The following is a 16,912-nucleotide window of genomic DNA, read 5'->3' as shown; positions in this document are numbered from 1 at the left end:
ATGCAAAAAAATAAAAAACTTTTACAAGCATTGATCATGATCTTGTGGTTAAGAGACCATAAATTATACATTCAAGTTTTTTACTTCTCAGCATGGGTAAACATGAAAAAAAGGTTGTCCTAGTGATAGTGAGAATGCTAACATTATCTGTCTTTATACCATAGTCTGTTTGAATACTCGACTCTGATTGGCTGGAAGGTGTGCATTAAAAGTGTTTAATGCACAGGTAGTTCCAGTCAGTTTGATCAATGTTTAAAATTAACTGACAAAATAACTGTAGTTTTCATCTGTCTGAACAAAAATTACAAAGTAAACATCAATAACAGCTTTAACTTGGCAAATGACTATGTTAAGTGGGATAATCCACAGCTAGCCGTGCATTAAAGGGTTTTAATGCCCTTAAAACGTGGAGTGCATTAAAACCCTTTAATGCACGGCTAGCTGTGGATTATCCCATTTATACCATAGTCGGCTAGCTGTGGATTATTATTTACATGTTCATTTATTCACCTCAACAAATCAAATAGCTTTACATCAGCATGCATTACTACAGTCTACAAAACTTCTTTACCTTCTCTATCGTGTCTGACAGCTGTGTCAGAAAAGTGGGTGAGAGAGCCCCGAAGAGTAAAGAACTCCTACAGTTTTCTGGGACGATGGGAACATTTTCCTTCTTGAGAATGTAAACTCCCTTGTGTTTAGAAAGGTGACAGACCTAAAGTGCAAACATGGGTGATTGTTGTCGTAGCACTTGTACCACATGACGCACCTACAGTATGATATCTAATTTCGCATGCATTGAATATATTCATCTCAGACACAGATATGTAAACAAACACATAAGGCCTACTGGCTTACCTCTGTAGAAACGGTAATGTCATTGGCCGCTGTCGAGCTGAAAAACAACAGTCTAACACGTGTTTCGAAAAGCATGGTGAAAAGTGATTTATTTTTTTCAAGGTTGACAAAATTTTCCCACGCATCAGCTTGGACTTGCAGCATCCGACACAGTCTCTCGCCAACATACTGCACTCTGTGGTCCTCGGAAAACTGCTCTTCTTCTTGCTCTTCGGACATATTTGTTGTCTTTGTGAAACAGAGGCAAACAGTCCAAAACTCTGATGAAGTTTTCTTAAAGCATGTTGAACGCGATGCCACGTGTTTACAGGTTAGTTTCATGCACGCGCTGAACAGATTTAATTCTTTCAGAGAACGCGTAGAAAGGGGCGGAACAGCGTCCCGTTGCCATGGTTTCCATCCAACACACGCAAATACCCCCCAAGCTACACTTGGGTCATTCAGTCCAGACCAGTGAGTTTGTACTTGTCAACATCACCCTACGTGTGTATGAACCGAGTACCTAAACGAGACTATCTGTCGATTGGAGAAGAAGATTTACTAATAAAACATGATGTTTTTTCGAGAGCCATTTAAAGAACAGATTTTATTATTTAACAGCGCAATATTGCTATAACTTTCATAACATTTCGTGTTCACACACTGTTACGTATAGGCTAAATAAAACTGTAAAGTACATATTCTTGAAAATACATTTTGACTGATTCTGTACGAAAATATGCTATTTATTTATATTTTAAAATGATCATGAGTAAATTCTTGTTAATTTATTATTACTAGCACACGTCTACAGTTTTGCAACAAACACAGTTCAGTTGCTCACAAGTTGATCATGTGTCGCAATAAAATGGTCCCTGCAGACTTTTAGGTGAGTGCGCCTCTAATGCCCTCTAGGGGCCTGGACCGTTGAATCGCACTATTGAGGGAGCGCTGCTGCTGACGAACACAACGTGCTCTGCCTAACCACTCCTCCAAGAGTACGGTAGGGTGCTTCATTCTGGCCTTATTTTGGAAGCGGTTATTCAAACATTTAGTTTTTCAGATATCTAAGTGTTAGGTACATGTTTGTGCTTGTTAAGTTATATAATACTTGCTATACGTCGAAACGAACTATCGAAACGCTGCCAGTCAGTGGTGAACTTTAGCCATTTGGATGAATGTTTCTCAATTTAAGACACGTTCTCTAATCTTATAATAATAACCTGGACAGTGACGTCTGTATATATATATATATTTTTTTTTTAATAAATCATTTAGTACGTTTCTGGACTTGGGAGGGTAAACATTTTCGACTCAGTCACTGTTTGCTAATCAATAAGATACAATAATTTTACCTATGCAGCGAACGGTTAACGTCATTTCACACAGAGTGTTTATGGTGACTGGGAAACCATGGGAATGCCGTTTGAACTGGACAGAATGCGACATCCGGCCACATGCGGCCTTCCTATGGTTCCCCTGCGGTGTTATGCAAGCTGTATAAAAGAACAAATTTGTTATCCTCCACCCGAGGGCATCTGTTGATGGATACCTCCTCCCAGGGGTCGAGAGGAAGTAACGCTCAACAGCCGCTGCTTATCTCGCTTTAGTTGTTTTAAGTGTTCCTCACTTGAGATATGACAGATTTAAGTGCTCCACTCGGAAAGTAATAAATGTCGTTTGTATCTATTTGGACGGCGAGTTGCGACAATATAGACAGGTTGCCTGGTGCTCGTGGTATTTGCATGATATACAGTATGATTATTATTCTGGTAAAAATTCCTATAATTCCGAGAAAATGGAATTGAATATTAATGTCAGATTAAAGTATACGAGGCAGAGCATGTTAGTGTTTGTGTTTGTAGGTAGGCAGAGTAGTGGGGATTTGTGTACCACCAGAGCGCATGAACCTTGAGCATTCCCAAAGCACTAGCTGCATGTGTCTGGAGAGATGCTTTATCCTTTTTAATAAACCCCCCAAAAGACTGGTGCTACCCTATTGACCTAAAAGAAGATTTAAACGGGATATCATAGCATGTGAGTAAAGCGTGTAATGTCCAACCTGTAATACTGTCCAACCATTAACATGTTTGATTTGAACACCTGAATGATAATATTGTTTTATAGTTTTTTTAGTATATATTTATTTTTACTATGACTGTAGCCATGGCACTTTTAGAGGCGGTTTCCCAGACAGGGATTATCTTAAACCAGGACTAGGCTTTAGTTTAATTAGAAAATTTAAGTAGTTTTAACAAATATGCCATACAAAAAACATTACTTGTGTGCATTTTAAGACAACACAAAGGCACTGATGTATTTAAAGATATGTTAGTACAAGTAGTTTTCAGCTTGGACAGCTCTTACATTTATTTTAGTCTAGGTCTAGTCCAGGAAACCACCCCTTAATGTTTTTCATTTAGGTAAGAAACGTCAATACATTTTTATAATCTATGTATATGCATTTGGCACCTTACAGAGCATGCTGCCTCATTTCTTACTTAAAAATGATGAAGTGTGAGATGCAGGGTCTCCCGGTTTTATTAGTTTTGTCTCCGATTTTTCAGGGGTCTTTGTGACATTAGTCTATACATGGCCTTTTGATTCTTAATCCTAGCACAGGCAGCCGATGAGATATTCCTCTCACAGTTTGTGATTTATGACCTTGCTCCCCAGCACTTAGTACAGGGAGATCACAAGGTGCTTCTGAGGCCAGTATAAAAGTTTTAATATGCATGCCCTGTGCTCCTGCACACTGGCTTTACTGCCCAAAGAAGATGGGTCAATAAATGTTTAAAAAAATTCATCTGAGACTGCAAAGGAAATCAACCAGTTAAAATGTGTATAGCTGTGATTTCTAATCAAGAATGCTTTTTAAAGAGTGACACAAAAGAAAGCTTGCAAAAAGTATTTATGTGAGAAATGGCAAACTCAAACAACCCTTCTGGCTCTCGCATGGTTTTGATCTGAGTGTAGATGTGAGTCAGTTTCATTTTCCTATTAAACCCTCCAGTACAATAACAAGTTTAAGTTCTTAAAGTCCCATTGAAATAAAAAAATACAATTCCTATTTTTTTCATGAAATAGTGCAGCTTTTATTTTAAATAGCTTACCAATGTGAGTCATTCTGTTTTTAAAATTCATGTGTCCTCATAATCTTAAATTAAAATCTGAAAATGCACTTCCGCCCTCTAGTGACAATCCTTCTTAAATGACATAAATTAGACTGTTAAATCCTCCCCTTCAACTGTCAAGTCTGCGCCCAGTTCCATTTCAAAATGCAATGGCAGTTTTTATACATCGAATCAAACCACAGTGAAAAAAACAAGCCACACCCACAATTTTTCATATTTGAAATTCTTTTTCGCTCGGAAATGCGTCATTACAGAAGTAAAAATGATCGCAACTTCCGGTTCACAGGGACTTTAAGGTATTTAACATTGAAATATCCTACAAAAAGTGCAAAACAGATTGAGTGTGTCTTACATTTACTTCCAGAACATTAAATCTATTGATTCCCTTTAGCTCAAACATCAGACAGATAGATTTGATAAAAGTTAATAGAATTAAAAATAACAAAACTGGCGTTAGTGTCCACATTTATTTACCCCGTGAATGGCAATTCTGTTTGACTGTTGACTTTCTTCTTCAGTGCACTTGCCACCATGGTGTTCACTTTACAAGGGAGCTAAACACTCAAGTGTGCATCTTTTGTTGGTGAAAAGCCTGCTTTGCCCTCAGCATATTATCGTTGTGTCTGAGGACCGTTGAGTGAAGATGACATTGTGTTTGGAGCTGATGTGAGATTTATCAGCAGGACGTGAATGAAACAGTTTGGCAGGGATGACTACATTCTTTGGGAGTTATGTCTCTACATGAAAGCACATAAATCTTATCTTAACATAAACTAATCCCCGAACTGCCCGCATAGCTTAAATAAACCCTTTACATTTTTGTCATTTTTATCAGGTTAGTGAGATGTTTTCTGAAAGATACAAGACCTTAATAACACTATTTGAATTACTTTGTACAATATTGTTATTGCTGTTAAGTAAATATTTTTGACATTTTGTAAGTCTTAATGGGATAGTTCGAAAAATAAAGATTTTGTCATAATTTATTCACCTTCATAAATGACTCATTCTTCAGTGCAACACAAAAGAAGATATTTTGAGAAATGTCTCAGTGGTTTTGTGTCCATCCATCCATACAATGTAAGTCAGCGGGCCAACCTTTATCAAAATATATTTTTTTTGTGTGTGTTTTTGCAGAAGAAAGAAAGTTATACAGGTTTTGCAATAATAAACAAATTTTCATTTTAACCTGTGATGACATTTTAATATGAATTTATTTTAATTCACATTAAGTGTCTTATATGGCATATATACATTGCATATTTATTGTGCAATGTATTTTGCATCTTGCTTTTTTACGAAGCGTTGTTTTAAAGCATTAGAAAATGAATTTGTTTTTTTAAATTGCTGAAAATTTTATTTTCACACAGTCATGACGTGATCCAAGAAGTCTGATATGCATTCGTGGCACCTTTTAGCAGTCGTGAGTTAGTAACAGTGTTATGAGAACTTGTCTTCGCTCTCTCTCTTTAAGCGACTGTTTTTCCTGCATCTGCCTCTGTGCCAGGGAGTGTGCAGTAAATGGCAACACCAATTCACCTGGATTTCACTAGCTTGTAATGGGCGCATTACGCTCCAGCCCCCCCATCCAGTGCCTATCATTGGGGACAGAGGTCACCTCTCCTCTCCTTGCTCCTGATTGAAGGCATTTATGCCAATTATGGGAAACAGCCTTTCTAGGCTAATGACCCCAGCAACCTTGGACTTTTCTCCTGGTTGGCCTTCGTGACCAAACTGCCTGAGGTCACCGTCTCTTTATGGGTGCTCTCTCCCTTTTGGATCTACTGAATCGAGACGCATTTGCATTTCGCTTTGTGGCATCTCTGTATTCCAATGAAATACACACAGCTGGTCTTTGTTATGCATATTTATCATGGATATGTATGTAATTGTGTTGCCTTACATTGTTTGTAACAATTACAATCTTCCATTCTGAAGAGAATGAGCATCTGAATACTCAAATGTGTGAATTTCTAGATATTTGTAATGGTTAAACTAACCTAAAGAAACAGCACAATCAGCTTACAAATGATTGTGGGATTACTTTGCTATATACACCAACCACAAAACACTTCTAGCATGAGCCGAATCAATGTCCTGCATTTATTTAAGTTTCTTTCCTCTATGAAAGTAAAATGGGTTCTTAACTTTCTACATTAAATATAATTGCAGTTCTTCTAGTTTCATAAAAGTAATGATGAAAAGAGGCCCGTGGTTAAGATTTGAGTTGAAGTAAATGATGGGGCAGGAGTTTGCTTGCAGGGCCCCATCATTACCGCGATTAGCTTCTGTTTGACGACAGAATCCACAGACCATTGCTGCTGCACCATCCTTCTGTTGTGCTTGGTCAGTTTGGAATGCGAAAGCTTGTTTTTAGTGTCATCTCTGTTTTTTATTTACGCTTTCATAATCAGTCAGAAGTTGTGAAAAGTTTAATTATAAACTTTTTTTAATGGTTTTAATTAGCTTTGATTGAATGTAAACTTTAACATTTTAAATTGAATTATACAAATAATTGGAATGCTTATTTTTGTTAATTTTCATTTGATTTATAAATACATCACAGGAAATTCAGAATATATGAAAAAGCACAGTTGTGGGAAATTTTAATCCCCTAAAAAACTGTTCCCTGTGTATCTTGCCTTTACAAACCCCCAACCACCCCCCCCCAAACTCTGCCTTCACTCTTTCTCAGACATCGCATCATTAAAAGAACCTATTGCTCCCGCTGTGAGATTATGAAGTTAATTATTTTAAGATCAAACGACCAGGGGTTACAATGAAGCCCATTGCAAAAAACTTCTGAGGTCTCCCCCCCAAACCACCGTCATCACCTCCCCTTTCCTCTCAAATTAAAGCACAGTGGGGATCTCTCCACACCTCTCAGGTGAATTCCCCCAGCGGCCTACATCCTCCCATTAGTAGCCTTTTAGCTGCAGGCTAAGGTAGGGCTCGCTAATTGGCCTCAGGAACAAAACTAGCCCTCTGACAGGCTCCCACTCGCAGGAAGCTAAAAATGCCCAAATTGCCCCAATCCTGGGCAGCTGCTGTTTGCCAGAGGCTGGCTGGACCATTGCTCATAAACTGTATCAGGTGACGATTGAATATATTTGCCATATACTTTAGTTTCATAACTACAATGTTACAGTTGTATTCTCAGTGAGTTGCAGAGTTGTCAAAAATCTTCAGCATATTTAAAAATTTTAGTCAGTGATGTTTGACCTCACTTGATGCAAAGGGTATGTGCAAAATGAGAAGTATTTTAATAGTGAATAATATTGTAGTCTCTTCATATGTAATTTCACAAATAACACAAATAGAAGATGTGCTCAAAGATCAATGGGGAAACAACAAAAGTTTGTCGTGCCATTGTGATGCGTGCTAAGTGCCAAACAATTAATACCTTTTGAATTTACAATACTGCATTGCCGGCCATAAAATCAAGTGGCACTTCATATAATGGATGCATATTGCCGTATCAATCTCAGTCTCTCACAGTGATATTTGTGACCCTGCCTGTGAAAACCAGGATAAAGCGTCAAAATCAAATTTTGAGAACAAGCATCAAAATTTGATTTCAACCCATAATTCCACTATGATTTCAATAAACTTTTTCAGTCATTAAAGATGACGTCAAGGTATCAAGGTTATATTCGCAGAATGCTCTTTACATTATCTATAGAATGATTTTATGCTGAAATCAGTAAATCAGAAAAATTGTTTTAGCTGGATTTTACAGGTAGAGTCGCTCGCATTTAATATCAATATCTGTATGTGTTTCATGTTTGCACCTGTGGATGCTGTTATTCAGTTAATAAAAAAACACATGCAGACAAAAATGTAAATGCAATGCACTGTAGATTGCTTTGCATAACATAACTAAAAAATGTATAAATATAAAATATCATGACACACTTTACAAAGATAAAATGTTCTAGGTCAAGGTTAACGGGGAACACATAAAAAGACTCTTATGTCTCTAGCCTTAAACATGGACATGATGATAACAATAAACGTGTGTGTGTGTGTGTGTGTGTGTGTGTGTGTGTGTGTATGTGTGTGTGTGTGTGTGAGAGAGAGAGAGAGACAATTTGAGCCATTAGGTAAGTTCTCAAGCCATTATACAGTGATTACCCAAAGAGCTTATGAAAGGTTGCTTTGATAGTCTTGTTTTTAAATGGGTCAAAAGCTCTTCTCTGCTCAGGGTAATTGGAACTTGAATCAATTGTTTATAATGCATCTCAGCATCAGCCGCCAAACTCAATTTAACTATGTCTGAATTACACCTTATGAATTTTAAAGGTGTTTGCGAAGCTGTGGGAAATTATTAGTGCAGTCTTAAGAAGATTCCAGCAATATCCTTACAAAACACGACGATAACAAAAACAACTGGAAAACTGTTTAACTAGTTTCAATAACATCTAAAACATAGGAAAACATGTTCCGCAGAGCGTAAAAGAAAAGATGCAGTCCCCTGTTAGATTTTGGGAGGCAGTGTCATCCATCACATGGTCTAATTCCTGATGCCCTCCCATTGAGAGTTTGAAATGTGCATGTAATTTAATTTGAAGCCCCCCGGTCACTCTCGGCATCCTCCCTGCATGTTTGTCAATGTGCTGTAATCTCATGCTCAGTGGGAATTTAAGTGCTGATGAAATCAGATTGTCGAGTGTCATTAAGGAACGCTGCAAATCAAATGGAGAGTGAAATATTCACCATGTTGTATCAATTTGTATTTTGTGTCTTGTTACAGAAATATTTGCCTGTGGTGGTGCATTTCACTTTCCCAATGAATTGTATTGTTTATTGCTTGATGGGAGTAGTAGATGTATTTTCTACTGAAGCAGAAAGTTTAAGATGGACATATTAAATGTTCCTTTTTTAATAACCAGTGACTGGGTTGTAGTTGCTTGCCAGCCATTAGTCATAATATTCTACTTTTCTACATTTTTATACTAGGGAGAATATGATTGAATAAAAGTTGGTGTTGTGCAATTGATATTTTATGTTAGGTTTGCACTCCAGCAGCAAGTGACTATACATTTTGAAATTGATATATCTGCTATAACATTTTGTCGATGATGGATTTTGTTAATATCTTTGTTTCAATACCTATTTTTTATTATTGGGTATTGCATAAAAAAACAGCTGGATTGAAAGCTCCAAGATACGCAAAATTCTTTAAATGTGCTCAATTGAGTCTGATTTTTTTTATTACAGATTTTTTTTATCCAATAAGATTTTGCAATTCATAACTTTCGATTGAAATGTAGCTAGTGATGGTTTCAGTAACAAGACTTTTACCGTATGACATCAGCTTTCCAACATTGCCTCATGTTCTTTTTCTCTGCTGAAGAATGCAGTCGCTCTCATGGTCCTGCGGGCCCCTCAAGCTATACAGGATCGCGACAGTGCCACCACAACGGCTGGCTTCTCACACATGATTAGTTCTGCCATCCAGAGCAGGTCTGAGACAAGAGCACCAGCTTTCCTAAACAGATTTTGTCCTGCAGTTGACCCCATCATTAGTCCCAAATAATCCAGTCCTTCACCAAGAGCCACAGGCACAGCCGAGTCCCGCCAAACTGCGGCTGAGAACTGCAGGTCTCGGGCGAGTCTGGCCTTGCCGAGGTCGTGATAAATAGGGTAGAGAGTCATATTCGGGACAAAATGACATGTTGTCCTCTATCATTAGTGCCATGTGGGTGCTAGTAAGCTGCGAACTGAGGAACAGGGCACACAGATGGTACTGCCAGTAACTCTCGCTGAAGGGATGTCAGAGAGGGGACTCTCTGTTTCAGCCCATAAGCCCTGACCACCTGATCGCATGTGCTGGCTACAGGGTGTAATATACATTGCTGTGTTATTAAAGTCAGGCTCTCAGTTCCTGCGAGACTAAACCAACTGTTGTGATCCAAGTGTTTTCTTTGCTTTACTGATTTTCTTTAAGCAACTACATTACATGTATCATGTGTTCTTTACAATGTTTGGCAGATGCTTTTTAAGCTGTGTAGACCGTTTCATCGGACGCACATGCCTGGTCCGAAGTTCACTTCCGGTCTGTGCTTGTTGATTGATCTTGCTAGTGGCTAATAATAGAACTATTTATATTTTATGCAATTTATATTACTATTAATTTATATGAACATTTTATTGTATATTCATTAGGGCTGTGTATTGGCAAGTGCCTCCCAATACGATACATATCACGATAGATGGGTCACGGTACAATATATTGCTATGTATTTCGATACGATACACATTTGCGATATATTGCAATACTTTAAATAGAAAATGTAAAAAGTAGAGCTAGAAATACAACATGCTGTGCACCACCGGGGGGTTTCTGTAAGGATAAGTGTAAAAACATCCCTTACCTCTGCAGAGTGGCCATGATGTGCGATGCATGGACCGATAGATCAGAGGTTTGGGTTCTCAAACTGTGGATTGCGCCCCTCAAGTGGGTAGCACAGGGGAATAAGGTGGCTCACGCAAGTCACTTGGCTGTTGTGGTGCATTACAGTTAAAACAATGAACATGGGCAGTATAAAACCCCTGCTTCATCCGTGGTGTAAATGTGCTGGTGTCACATCCGTGAAAGCACAATAAATGTCATTGTTACTTTTCTTAATAAACTTTTTGTCTAATGCACTGCAGTAGCCAAGTGACTTGTGTCATGACTTGCAAGCTACAAACCAGCATTATTTTATATAACTCATTACTCCATGACTTATTTTGAAAACCAAAGCACACCCACACATAGCTCTGAGAGCTCGAAGCGTAGTACACTCACCTAAAGGATTATTAGGAACACCTGTTCAATTTCTCATTAATGCAATTATCTAATCAACCAATCACATGGCAGTTGCTTCAATGCATTTAGGGGTGTGGTCCTGGTCAAGACAATCTCCTGAACTCCAAACTGAATGTCAGAATGGGAAAGAAAGGTGATTTAAGCAATTTTGAGCGTGGCATGGTTGTTGGTGCCAGACGGGCCGGTCTGAGTATTTCACAATCTGCTCAGTTACTGGGATTTTCACGCACAACCATTTCTAGGGTTTACAAAGAATGGTGTGAAAAGGGAAAAACATCCAGTATGCGGCAGTCCTGTGGGCGAAAATGCCTTGTTGATGCTAGAGGTCAGAGGAGAATGGGCCGACTGATTCAAGCTGATAGAAGAGCAACTTTGACTGAAATAACCACTCGTTACAACCGAGGTATGCAGCAAAGCATTTGTGAAGCCACAACACGCACAACCTTGAGGCAGATGGGCTACAACAGCAGAAGACCCCACCGGGTACCACTCATCTCCACTACAAATAGGAAAAAGAGGCTACAATTTGCACGAGCTCACCAAAATTGGACAGTTGAAGACTGGAAAAATGTTGCCTGGTCTGATGAGTCTCGATTTCTGTTGAGACATTCAAATGGTAGAGTCAGAATTTGGCGTAAACAGAATGAGAACATGGATCCATCATGCCTTGTTACCACTGTGCAGGCTGGTGGTGGTGGTGTAATGGTGTGGGGGATGTTTTCTTGGCACACTTTAGGCCCCTTAGTGCCAATTGGGCATCGTTTAAATGCCACGGCCTACCTGAGCATTGTTTCTGACCATGTCCATCCCTTTATGACCACCATGTACCCATCCTCTAATGGCTACTTCCAGCAGGATAATGCACCATGTCACAAAGCTCGAATCATTTCAAATTGGTTTCTTGAACATGACAATGAGTTCACTGTACTAGAATGGCCCCCACAGTCACCAGATCTCAACCCGATAGAACATCTTTGGGATGTGGTGGAACGGGAGCTTCGTGCCCTGGATGTGCATCCCACAAATCTCCATCAACTGCAAGATGCTATCCTATCAATATGGGCCAACATTTCTAAAGAATGCTTTCAGCACCTTGTTGAATCAATGCCACGTAGAATTAAGGCAGTTCTGAAGGCGAAAGGGGGTCAAACACCGTATTAGTATGGTGTTCCTAATAATCCTTTAGGTGAGTGTATATGACATGATTTAAAAAAATATATCGATAGTAGAGGTATCACTATCGATAAAAAATATATATTGCGATAGTTACATGTATCGATATTTTTGCACAGCCCTAATAATAATTGTGTAAAAAGATTTGTAAATTTTTCTTGTATATTAATTTTTTATTGAATGGTTCATGTAACTTCTTGTTACATTTAAGTAGCCAAGTAATGGTTCTTCTACTGGTAACCCAAAATAATACAGCTAGACATATTTTTTTGACTTGCTAACTAATGTAATTCACTTGTTATTTATTTTGCTTGTTTTCGGAAATAATCATGCACACAAAAGCGTGTATGCGCAGTAACGGTTGTTTATGTTGTTGCTTTGAAACCATTTATATGTTAGCATGATGTCAGTATTGGGAATCAAACCTGCGTTGCTAGCACAATGCTGTACTAGTTGAAATACAAGAACACTGCAAGACTGTTTTGTGGAAGTTTTTGTCTTTAAGAATTCAAAGACCATTACAGTAATAAATTGTTAAACTGGTTCAAGTTAATGTGTGACCGCTAAACACACGCATAACAAACAGATGCATGACAAAAAAATAATGGTAAATGAGAAGTAAAAGTCCACTTGTTTAGCAAAACTATCTTTTACATTTCTTTTCAATAATTCTTTTATATTCAATAATTCTATATATTATTTTATGTTTGATTTGCTTGGCAAGAGCATACAAAGCTCTTTTTATAAGGTTTGGCTGCACATATAGCACACCCACTAGCCAGTGTGACAGCATCTCCGTTATCTTTGACACTTTTGAAAGTAATCCATTAAAATAACAATAAACGGATGCAAAAACAAAACAAAAAAGAGCCAAATGTCTTTGATTTACAAAAGTGAGGCTTCTTGTCCTTAATTTTAATGTTGGGACCTTTGATTTCCTCTTGAATGGAAGGCTTAACTGATGCTAAGAGTATAGGGCAGTAACTGAAGACAATAAGAGCTTTCAAAGTTTAAGTGCCCATTCAAATGCTAAGAAAGCAATGGCTAATTATATAGTTCTAAGACGCTTGAAAGTCTCTTATCTGTCTTACATTAATGCCGAGTCACTGATGTGCTGTTTATTTCCCAGCAGTCATCTGGTTTCCTGCCCAATGAATGACAAGAGAGGAAGAAGGAGGTCCGAGCCTCTAATGATTCCAGTGAATTTAGATTTCAATAGAGCACTGGTCTTAATGACAGTCTTCACAGCTCTGCTCGGAGGAACACTGGGGCGCTTCATTCGTTTCAGGATTCTACTGCTGTCATTTTATCAGCATTCTCTTGTTTAGAGATGTTAACTAAAGACATGGATATCAGCTGTTTGTTGTGTTTCGCAATACAGTCATACACTGTTGAAAAAATGCGTGCTTTGCTTGCCTTGGAATTCTTAGTGAATGTGTTTGGCACTCATTTTGACATGAAAGAAACCTTTCATTACTACCATAATCTCAGTATCTTCTGGTCTATTTAGCCAAAACTGAAGTTTTGGTTGTTTCTTAAGCAGTCTGTGGGAATTTATCTTCAAGAAAATCAAATCAAAATACGTTTTTGGAGATTTTGTAAGTTATATCTAACTTCTGGTATATACAAACTATTTCCCCTCAAATGTATTTCACACTTTTAATATCTAAATGCTGGCAACGTTTTACCCACGCCCCCCACTTCCCAAATCCCCTATGGGTTCTCCCCAGGGATGCAGATATGCAAAACAATTTTCCTTTTTTCCAGCCAAATAAAAAAGTACCATACCACACAAAGCCAGCTTAAATTAGTTGTTGCCAAGCAACCAGCATCAAAAGGTCCATTGCTTTGGGTTGAGGATGCCTGTAATTTAACACTTTGTGGGCACATCGAAATCACAATCAGCTACCCAGAGTTTTCTTGCAATTAGACCATCTCTGCACCCCCATATATCGCTTATAGACAGTATTTTGTAAGTGCTTGGGCTCTAAAAATAGTGCTAAAAATGCAACAGGTACAAGGAACCTGTTTGACAATGGTCATTCTTTTTTTTTATTTGAACCATTGATTTTTTATAATGTCTTTGAGTCAATTGCAAGAACATCCTATAAAATAAAAGAAATACATTTACATAGTCTGAATTGTTTTTGTTATGATGCAAATCAGTTTGCATCTCTTGCAAATCATGTGAACATTTGTTCCATGATATCCTAATTTTTGGTAAAGTTCAGCATGGTGATTATTCTCCTGTTTCCCAGATGAAGATTGTTTGTTGATTGCACTCAGTATTTACGTCCATCCTGTCTGATGATGGAAGATGACGCCTTGGGCTTCGGCTGGGACAAAGACATTTGCTGCAATCACAGCCTTTTACTCTCCTTATGAAAATTCAGTTTCTCCTGCGGACAGCCTGCTAACCCAAACCGGCCTTTCGCGTGCAGAGGTGATCTGGAGGTGCGTGAGACACTGGAGTGCTTTTCTTTCCCCCTCTTGATTGACTCATCAAATCTGAACAGTTGTCTGCTGTCTGCTTGGACTTGTTTGCTATTGATTGGTTTGATGGGAGAAAGAAATCATTAGGGCATTCAAAGCAGAAAAAGGAAATCTTGCGATTCAGTGGAGTGGTCGGAGAGAGTTGATGATACACGGACGTTTGCAGCATATTTTATTTGTTGCTCTTCTATAGAAACGCCATGAATTCAATCATGCCTGTTCATGTTTTTGCAAAACAAGATACACCGAGATTATGAGACCACGCTGGTTTTCTGTATCGTCTACCGATATGTCTTAAAGCGCTTTAACATGTTTAATGTGTTTTCAAGGGCGTGACTGTTTTAAAGAGTTCCTTTTGAAGGCCTTATTCTGACTCATTGCGCTTCACCAAGAGGAAATGTACTGGGCTGTAAGTGGTAGGTAGCTGGTATGAAAAATTACAGGAAGGAAAAAAAGATGAATGAAGTGCAGAAGCATGTTTTGGCATGTGTCTGTGGCGTGTGGTGATGTGGTGCACTACATCAGAAAGAGACAGATCATTGATGCCAACCTCACTTTTCATTTGATAGCCGCAAAAAAAATGTTTGAAGACAATTAAGGGACAGTATGTGTATATGTTTATTTCATTGTTGCATTCTCAGTACTCATATCATTACAAACTTGTATGCTGTTTTGTGTCGAGCACAAAAAACTTCCATACAAAGGTTTGACAGTCTCCAATGACGTTTGACGCTATTAACCAATGCCTTTTGCTGCATACTTTTGTTGATAGATGTAACAAAGGTAAATAGCAATGTGTATTTATTGAAATCTTTCCGTGCGTTACAATGCTTAACAAATTGATTAGACCACCTGCCTGTTATAATCAAAAGAAAACAAATATTTTGGGAATCTATCAAAAACGTGTTTAAATCCCCAAAATGTAATAACTAAATATTCTTTATTCACATTATTATACCTTAAATCTATCTAAGAAGTCACAAATTTATCACACGTAACATTTGAACGATAAAACATGGTTCTATTAAAGTACCATTGTGTAATTTTTAGGGGTATCTAGTGGTGAGTTTGCGAATTGCAACTAACCGCTCACTCCCCCTCCCTTTCGGAGCACAACGGAGGCTGAGAGAGGATTAAGATGTTGTCACATTTTCACTTGGATATGAGATAATGTATTTACGAAACGTGTTCTGTGGAGCAGTTTGTCCGTTTAGGGCTACTGTAGAAACAACATGGTGACATGGCAACAGCATTCCATGCAAGCAGACCAGCGGTGTATGTAGATAGAAATAGCTCATTCTAAGGTAATAAAAACATATGCTTCATTATGTAAGGTCTTATACACCTCTGAACACATAGTTATGTGTATTATATTGCATTTCTGTCAATAGCTCATCCAAAAAATTACCCACTGGACTTTTAAAGTCCATGAGAAGTTGCGATCGTGTTTACTTCCGTATTCTGACGCATTTCATAGTGAAAGGGAATTTCGAATGAGAAAAAATTGTGGGCGTGAGACGGAAGTGCATTTTCAGATTTTAACTGAAGATTATGAGGGCACATGAATTTTAAAAAAGAAAAACCCCACATTAGTAAGCTATTTACAATAAACGCTGCAAAGAAAAAAAGAGGAATTATTTTAATTTCACTGGGAATTTAAGGACAGCAAGTAAATTAACTTTAATTTGGCATCTGAATAAAAAAATTAAAACAATTTTTCTTGTAAAACAGTTAATTAAAAAACTCATGAATAACAACAAAAAATATATTTTAGTATTAGAAATACTACTGTGACAACAGAGCTTACACATATTGGTGGAGAAACCATTACAGACACTTTAAAGGTGATTTTGGTAATCACCAGCCATGTGGCACAAACCTTACATTGGTTGATGGTCTAATAAATTTGTTTTTACGTGATTTTTTTTATTGCGTGAACTACTACTTAACCTAAAAGCAACTGTCCAAAAAAAACAAATTTTTGTGAATAACGTGAAAGATTAGACTCCAAAGGAAGAGGGGAGTGGTCAGACACTGAGCAGACAGGTAGATGCTTCCTACAGGTGATGTATCTGTGTCTTTTAGACTCTTGACTTTGTTCGTAATCAGTTGCGGATGATCACAGAGGCCGGCAGTGCTCTCAGACCTCTGACCCCAGCTTCAAACGCAGACCTGCAGTAAATCACACCACAGCAGCTGCCCTCAAACGTTCCCACTGAGCAGTCTACCCCCTCGGGCCAAGCTCACAGGAATGCCAGTAATGTTAACCGACTACTTCATACCAGGTAAAGAGACCAGGTACAGAAATGTGTGTGTGTGTGTTGCCATTTGTTTACAGTGTATACACTCTCATCCTTTGATAATTTTAGATTATATATCTAACAGTGGAAGGCTTATTACGGGCCGTTTTGATCTTTGCAAAGAGTATCCTGCCTCTTATGCTTAAACTCACAATGGTTTT

General features: G+C 38.1%; 1 protein-coding gene across 1 annotated transcript in view; it reads right to left on the bottom strand.

Moving 5' to 3' along the window:
* LOC130558331 (dynein axonemal heavy chain 11) overlaps window positions 1-1,084 on the bottom strand; it is a 71,513-nt gene extending 70,429 nt beyond the window's left edge. The window contains exons 1-2 of the mRNA XM_057340688.1: window positions 859-1,084; window positions 572-715 (exon numbers count right to left, since the gene is read on the bottom strand). Of these exons, the coding sequence (XP_057196671.1) occupies window positions 572-715; window positions 859-1,077 (363 nt within the window). The 5' untranslated portion in view covers window positions 1,078-1,084. The remainder of the gene's footprint in view (window positions 1-571; window positions 716-858) is intronic.
* Window positions 1,085-16,912: the final 15,828 nt, after the last annotated feature.

Source organism: Triplophysa rosa, linkage group LG8 (genome assembly GCF_024868665.1).
Source record: "Triplophysa rosa linkage group LG8, Trosa_1v2, whole genome shotgun sequence".
Taxonomy (NCBI): domain Eukaryota; kingdom Metazoa; phylum Chordata; class Actinopteri; order Cypriniformes; family Nemacheilidae; genus Triplophysa; species Triplophysa rosa.
This window is presented reverse-complemented; position numbering and strand designations above follow the sequence as displayed.